The sequence below is a fragment of the Puntigrus tetrazona genome, chromosome 6, assembly GCF_018831695.1.
Source record: "Puntigrus tetrazona isolate hp1 chromosome 6, ASM1883169v1, whole genome shotgun sequence".
Lineage (NCBI taxonomy): Eukaryota > Metazoa > Chordata > Actinopteri > Cypriniformes > Cyprinidae > Puntigrus > Puntigrus tetrazona.
The window spans coordinates 1,559,348-1,567,068 of NC_056704.1; the positions used below are offsets into that span (position 1 = coordinate 1,559,348).

A 7,721-nucleotide genomic window follows, 5' to 3' on the forward strand; every position below is an offset into this window, starting at 1 on the left:
TATATATATATATATATATATATATACATAAAATTTATAATTTTCATTTTTTTTGACTGAATTACACAAAAAAACGACAGATTTATTAAAGTATTTTTATTTCATTTTAATGTTACTACATTTAAATTAAAATCTCACAGACTGAATAAGAATTTATGGCTTTTAAGTTCAAACAAACTGTATTTATGGCACTAAGAGACTATTAGTTTTTTACTAAAATGGCATTTTTATTTATTTATTGTCATTTAAATGTGTTTAATTAATAAAACAGCATAGATTAAAGAAGAAAACTGATGTTTAAATTTAGTTTCGTTTAAGTGATTCACCACACAACCCATACACTTACGATAAAAAACGTAAAGCTCTATTTCATGGACCATATTTTTGTTCATTGTTTTTTTTTCAATTACACAACTTTTGCATGTTAGCAACTCCATACATATTTGATCGTTTACTTGTCAGTTAATCACACTTTTTGCATTTAACGTTGTATTGCCCCCCACCACGAAGGCATTAGAGGTGTTCAACGTTATTATGCTTTTAATAAAGATCCCGTCTTTTGTCCTCCCTTTTCTTTCTGGAGCGTGAATGAAATGCATTGCAGTGCCAGCGTATAAAGTACGGTCTGTTAACAGGTGTCTGAACACGACGTGTCTTCTCACTCCCTTCCTCTGTTCTTCCTCAACTTAATCCACTGGTATCCTGACCCGTGTTAATCTGCTTACTGTGTGAGTCCTGCCGCAGAGCTGCCAAACCTCTGACAGGTGGGTGGTGACCGTCTCGCCGGGGCTGATGTGGCTGATGGACTCGTTTTCTGCCACTGTGTTTTAAGCTTTTCTTTGGATCTCGGTTAGCGAGATCAGCGTGGAAGTGAAAGAGGGGGAAAAGGCCAGACAGAGGAAGCACGCACATTTTTATTAATTCATTTTAATTTGTGTGTTAACCGGGTAAAGCGGTGCATGTGGAAAAAAACATGATGGAAAATCTAATCCATTGGTCTCAAACTCTTGGAGGGCCACAGTTTAGCTCCAAATAACATCTGCTTGGAAGTTTCTAGTCATCCTAAACACCTTGATTAGCTGGATCAGGTGCGTTTGATAGGGTTGGACCAAGACTGCAGAACTGTAGCCCTCCGGGAACTGAGTTTGAGACCTAATCCAGTTGAAAAATGTTTTTTTTTTAATTATAATTTTTAATTACGAATTTTGCATTTCCTAGAGCAATTTAACTCGATTAGATGTTTTTATTCATACTTTATCATTTTTCATATGTAAGTGTTCAGTTGTCAAAAATCAAAGGATAATTTATTTTATTTATTTATTTTTTTAATTTACAATTTTTTTACTTTAGACTTTTTAAAACTGCATGTTGACTCTGTGGCAGAAAATGCACGTGCAATGAATGACTAGGCCCAAAAGAAACCCGAAAATCTGAAATATAGACTCAATAACTAAAACAATAAAGCTCAGAATCCGCTTCTCACTGTTACACATTCAGTTCGTATATGTGGTTTATTCCCTTTCATTTCACTGATAAATTATTCACATTTATTTAAACAATTCGGAGATATCCAATAGACTCTAAATCGACAAAACACATGGCACGACGTCAGGAGCATCAGTCTAAAAGTCTTTATGGTGTTCGCAGGGTTTTCATCCATTTGCTTTATATCCCTTTATAACATCCACAGACAGTGAAGACATTTAATCTTCTTCAAATATACAAACAGGAGGCTTCACTAACCTTCTACCAAGGCCGGGGACCTGAATAAGCCTATTTACACAAACAAATGAATGTGCTTTTTTTTTTTTACGTGTCAAAGTGCAACTTAAAAGTCGTCCAAACGTCTCCGCTCCGCCATGCTATATAATACCGAAACGGCTCCGGCTGTTGATTTGCGCGCGCTAATGTGATGTAGATCCTGAACACAAGACGTCGGCGGCGGCAGAAATGCATTGATTCGAGCGATTCAGTTTGGTAGCGTGTCCAAGCCGAGAGATGCGGCGTGCTGCTTGGCCCTCAGACGCAGGTTCTCGATGCTCGTGGTTTTGCTGTTGAGGGCCGGCAGGGCACCGGAGCCCTGCAGCAGAGGGCCGCTCCACATCTGCTGGGCCTGGGACAGGGTCTGGTAGTAGGGCTGGCACGGCAGGGATCCCAGCGGAGACGCCATGTTCACATTCACGCCCAGGTAGGGTAAGGAGGACGGCGCCGTCACGTCGAAGGCGGGATAGTGCATGAGGTTGTTGGTGGCGGCCATGTGCTGACGAAACTGCTCCTGGAGACGGAACAGACTGAGAGGAGACGAAGCGTAGGAGTTGGTCTGAGCCACTCCTCCACCGACGCCACTGGAGGAGGGAAGAGCCGGAGAACCCAGCGGCTCATCTGAGGAGGGAGAGGAGATGATATAACACTGAACAAAGCCTTCAGTGAACACTATACAAGAACCAGTTCTGTAAGTGGGAAGACAATTGTAATAAATCACTTTTTTTTTTACTATAAAGGACCGTTTGTGCAATGGAAAGGCCCCACAGGTACATTTTCTCACTTCAGTTTTGACACGGCAGTTAGATGTTTTTATTTTTTTATTATGCAACTTTTTCTGATGTGGAGTCGTGTACGTGCATACAGAGTTTTAACGCTCTGAAGGTGCATATTTTGTGGAAATTTCGTGGTTAAAAGGAAGCTGCAAAAAAAAAAAAAAAAAAAAACCCCAAACAAAACATTATCGTGTCAAAGGTTTTTCAACATTTTGAAAAAATCTTATTCTCATGTTTTTCTTCATTTTTGTGTGTGTTTTGTGTAATGTGTGAGAACTATTAATGTTCAAAGCTTGTGATTGATTGATTGATTGACTGACTGATTGAGAATTTTTCATATTGCAATTTTTTGTGAATTACTTTGTCTACAATTTGACCCAAACCGTGAGAACTGTAGCCACATTTTTAACAAAATAGTTCAAATTTAACCATTTGAAATTTGAAAAGTTACACTCCCGTCATTATTTACTGTCATTGTGCCTGCTTTGACATTTTTTGGAGCTTTCTGTGCATCACAGAAGAAAGGATGAGGAAATTACCTCTGCAGGTAATTTTCTTTGGCACTATTTCTTTAATTACATCAATTCGAAGGTGTTTCTATTGAACGTTGAGAAGGAAAAATCATGCACGCTCTCCATACCTGATTTAGGGCTGACTGGTTTGCAGGAAGGTGAACTGTCGTCTGTCGTCAGGGTTGGCCCCGCCTCTTTTCTTTCATCTTTGACGGACGGCGACTCTTCCTCTCTGTCAGTCATGTCCTCGGCCCCTGACTCCGCCCCTGACTGTTCCGGCGAGGTGACGTTCACCTCTTCACTGAGCTCGCAGGAAGGGGGGCACGTGGGGCCACGCCCATCCGAAGGGGAGGGCGGGGCTTGTGCATCAACAGGCGGGGCTTCTTTCCCCTCCTCCTGGGCTCCCTCCGTCCCAGCATCCTTCAGCCGCTGAAGCTGCTCTTTCTGCAGACTGCGCTGCTTCTTGCGGAACTTCGCGCGGCGGTTTTTAAACCACACCTGTTTGTATGAAGACGAAACTTTAGAGATTGTCGCAAAACTGGATAAAAATAATCACTAATAGGGATCGCCATACTTCCTGGTTAATTAGGACGAGTGAAGTTTACATTTACATTTACATTTAGTCATTTTGCAGACGCTTTTATCCAAAGCGACTTACAATTGAGAGTACAACAGCGATTCATTTTTTTAGAGAGACAAACAGACAGTGTAAGTGCTTATAACACCCAGTCACAGGGAGTGTTCAAATTAGTACATGCCAGAAGGGAAGGAATAAACAAGGGGGATAAGAAGAGAGACAGAGACAGTGAGAGTGAGAGTATTTTTTTTTTTTTTTTTTTTTTTTTTTATGATGAGGTCAGGTATTGCTGAAAGATGTGAATTTTCAGCAGTTTCTTAAAGATTGACAGAGATCCAGCATTCCGGATATGTACGGGAAGATCGTTCCACCAGCCAGGAACAGAGAACGAGAAAGTTCTGGAGAGTGATTTCGAGCCTCTTTGAGATGGTACCATGAGGCGTCGCTCGCTAGCAGATCTCAGACTTCTAGAGGGTGTGTAGATTTGTAATAGTGAGTGGAAGTAGACCGGTGCCGAGTCTGTGGTTGTTCTATATGCAAGCATCAGTGCCTTGAACTTGATGCGAGCTGCAATCGGTAGCCAATGTAAGTTTAGTGTATATGTAAGTGCTGCTAAATAAATTGAATTAAAGTAATTAAAATCTACTGAAGCAAAACTTGAAAGAGTAGTTTGACTTTTTACTGCTAGTGTAATATAAGACAAATGATGTAATCAATAGCCCAAAATCTCAAAATTGACAAGTGCATGGGATTTTTTTTTTTACAATATGCATCAATGTATAGTTCTGCAAACAACCCACAACCCGCTTAGTTTAAATTATGCATTAATGTTTTTAAATAAAGATTTAGTGCGCGCTTTTTTTTCGGTTGCATATATTCTCGTAGCGGCCTGTTCTGATCCTGCTGTGAACTCACCTGTACTCGTGCTTCGGGGAGGTTGGTGCACATGGCCAGGCGTTCGCGCATGACCACATCAGGGTAGTGAGTTTTCTGGAAAGTTTTCTCCAGCGCCTCGAGCTGCTGCGCGGTGAAGGCTGTGCGGCTGCGGCGCTGCTTTCTGTGCTGAGAGCCGTAGCGCGCCTCCAAGATGATGTCTGGACATGTGCGGTGTGGTTCATTATTCTCAGATTCATAATATGTAAAGCTATCTATCTGTCATTATTTAAGGTGAGCGGATATGATTTATTACCGGCCAGTCTCTCCGCGAGAGTAAGCGCGTGCACCGAGGGCCGGTAGTCGGGCGCGTGCTGCGCGTGCTGGGCGGCCTGTTGATGAAGGTTGTACATGGCGCTCAGAGAGTTCATGGCGTGCAGAGAGTAACCATTTACTCCGTAGTGCTGCATCGCGTCCCTCTGATCAACGACAGACAATGCAGACAATTAGGCATGAGCAAAACAACCCAAAGGAATATTCAGTGACGGTGTTTCGTGCATGTTTATCTTCATAACAATGCAATTCTATTTGCAGAAATGTATTGTTTAAAACCTTTTGTTTAAAATGCGCAATACGGCACGTGCTGCAAAGGCATGTCATATTTTACTGCCGACATAAATGATTTATTTCTTTCTAGCATGCATTAAGTTTTATTTAATTAATCCGGCAAACTCAAAAATGAAAAGCCTAATTATTTCTCATGTGCTGACTTGAATTCGCATTGCAAGAGAATTGAAGAGTCTTACAATTAAAGTTGTGCATCACTCGTAAACAATATAGCTTTAGGCATCTGTGTGTGTTTCTCTTCGAGCGTTTCTCATAAAACGCATGGCTCATTAAAAGCTTTACGTATTTTAAGCTACGCATTTTTAGCAATTTTATTTGATTTGCATCGAATAATTTTAAATTAATTTTCAGTGCTACGTGCGACTATAGGCCTACTGACGTTTTTTTAATCTTTCTACAAATCGCATCTATTCGCCTTCGAATTAAATACCGATAATATTAATGAATAAACAAAAAAACGTCGCGGTTTAATTCAAAAAACCGAGCGAAAACATTTTTTTTGGTCGATGATGAATGCTTTCGTTCGGTTTGCAAGCAGCCGTGAAAACCTGTGATAGATGGGGTTATGACAGCTCGTCTATCAAATCAAACGTAGGCATTCATAAACGAATAATTCGTTTAGATGCGTCTGAGGCATTTAACGATTTGTATTAAATTATTGCGCGTTCTCTTTAACACGAACCGGGCTCCATCTGTCAAATAATCAAAGAAAAAAAATGTTATTTACGACACAGTTAATAATATCAATAACATACCTAATAATAATAATAATAATAATAATAATAATAATAATAATAATAATAATAAGCAGAGTTTTTAAAGTATTTTCTTAAAAAGATCGTGCAAGGATTCCCCATCATTAAGCTTCGGTTTAATCGGTGATAATTGGCTAATAGTGGGATTAATCTCGTTATTAGTCGTTATTATTTTTTTTGCAAGAATAAGTGTAAGCAGCCCGAGGGTTTAGGATTTAGTCCTCACTAAAGAGCCCGTGGCATTTGTGTCACTGACACTAAATTCCCCGATGTAATCATATTCCAGCCACATGGGAATACTTTAATTCGGCCGAACAAAAAGTGCTTTGCTAAACATTTACTTTGCCCTCCCAGTGTTAAGCTCTCTCGGTCCTTCTGCCTCTGGGCTGCTTCTGCATGTATGCATTTATGTATGCATTAAACGCTGGTCTAATGTTTGTGCGAATAGCTTTCATTACAACACGACATCTCGATTAAAATACCTTTAGGCCAACGCTGAAATATAGATTACAAGTATTTGTGTTTTTAATTTTTTATTGTTATTATTTTAACACGCATGTCAGCATTCCATTATAAGTCATTGAGAAACGATGTATAATGCTTTACGCATCAGGGTTTAACTCACCGTCTATATGAATGCATTTATTTAATATTATACATTTAATTTTATGAATCAGTTTGATCATTTCTAAACTTAATACCCATTAAGCGACGCCGTAAAACGGTTAGAAACAATATCTATATTCGTTTTGGTTTTCAAACGTCAGAATTTAGTTAAATAAGACTAAATGGCTAAATCATCCCGACAAAGTCATTTCTATCGATAGACACATATTGAAGAGCTACGTTTGTTAAAACTGTCTTTTTATTAGTCTAGACTTTTAAAAAGACGCAGTTTTGAACAAAACGAAATGCAGATTTCAGATCTCAGTCAAAAAGGAATTGGTTTTGTATAAGTGACTTAAAACGGGATTTTTTTTTTCTCAGTTTTCCGTTTATAATAAAAGCAGATTTTCACAGGTTCGCGTGAATTTTAAAAGTGGTTCCTCACCTCTCCGGGAAGTTTGTTTTCCTCGTCCGCGCGGTAACGCCAGGAATTTAGCTGAGAATTTACGCAGTGGTTTTTCCCAGTCGGTAGTTTTATATCCCGTTGGAGGTCAAAAGTATCCGACGCTGTTTACAGCTGCTCTCTTCTGAGGAATGTTTGATGTTAGTCCTCAAAAAATATCTCAGCCTCCTCCGGTCAGCGAGCAGGGAGGTCCCGCCCACCGGCCAATGAGGGGCGCGGTGAGATCACAGAAGAACCTCATTGGCTAATTCCGCTGTCAGTCACAGGTCTCCCTTCACCTTCAGTTTCCCGGGTTCACGCTGACCTGCGCGACGGTGTGCTTTTCCGCTCTCTTCATAACTAGATCGGTCGAGAAACAGCTAATAAATAATTCTCTAGACACGTTAAAGGTTTTTAAACCTCTATAAAAAAAAATTAAATGCATTATACGCCTTTCGAAGTTTCTCACAAATTAATCAGATGTGCTATATTATTGTTAAAGCATTAATACACTATACAAAACCAAACGTGCAGCGCCTTTCAGTTAAACTACTAACCGACCGTGACAGTTGTGTTTTCAGGCAGAAGAATTATGTTAAAAAAAAAGTAGGCCTGCGTGAGATGCGGAGGGGAAAAGTGTTATAAACGAATTCCCTCTATTATTCGCGTTACACCTCTGACAAGCCGTTTTTAAGAGGGACCGAAGCAAAGAAGGTGGAGAGAGAATGAGATCTCTAATAGATGGCAGAATCTCTCCCGGCCTGGAGGATTTACAGAGACAAGACGCCATCT

At 40.0% G+C, this 7,721-nt stretch overlaps 1 protein-coding gene across 1 annotated transcript; it reads right to left on the reverse strand.

Annotated features, from left to right (window-relative positions):
- Positions 1-1,479: 1,479 nt before the first annotated feature.
- dmbx1b (diencephalon/mesencephalon homeobox 1b) lies at positions 1,480-7,118 on the reverse strand. Its single transcript, XM_043241270.1, has 5 exons — positions 6,933-7,118; positions 4,816-4,978; positions 4,542-4,720; positions 3,178-3,547; positions 1,480-2,382 (listed from the first exon to the last, which is right to left on the reverse strand). Exons 2-5 carry the CDS (start codon positions 4,967-4,969, stop codon positions 1,970-1,972), a joined length of 1,116 nt encoding a protein of 371 aa, XP_043097205.1. The 5' UTR covers positions 4,970-4,978; positions 6,933-7,118; the 3' UTR covers positions 1,480-1,969.
- Between the last annotated feature and the right edge of the window lie 603 nt (positions 7,119-7,721).

Excerpts from the sequence above, each read along its gene's own strand:
- dmbx1b (XM_043241270.1), bottom strand. The coding sequence starts at position 4,969 with ATGCAGCACTACGGAGTAAATGGTTACTCTCTGCACGCCATGAACTCT. Across the intron at positions 3,548-4,541 it reads TCCCCGAAGCACGAGTACAG|GTGTGGTTTAAAAACCGCCG; the intron begins GTGAGTTCACAG and ends TCATACAAACAG. Across the intron at positions 2,383-3,177 it reads ACCAGTCAGCCCTAAATCAG|ATGAGCCGCTGGGTTCTCCG; the intron begins GTATGGAGAGCG and ends CTCCCTCCTCAG.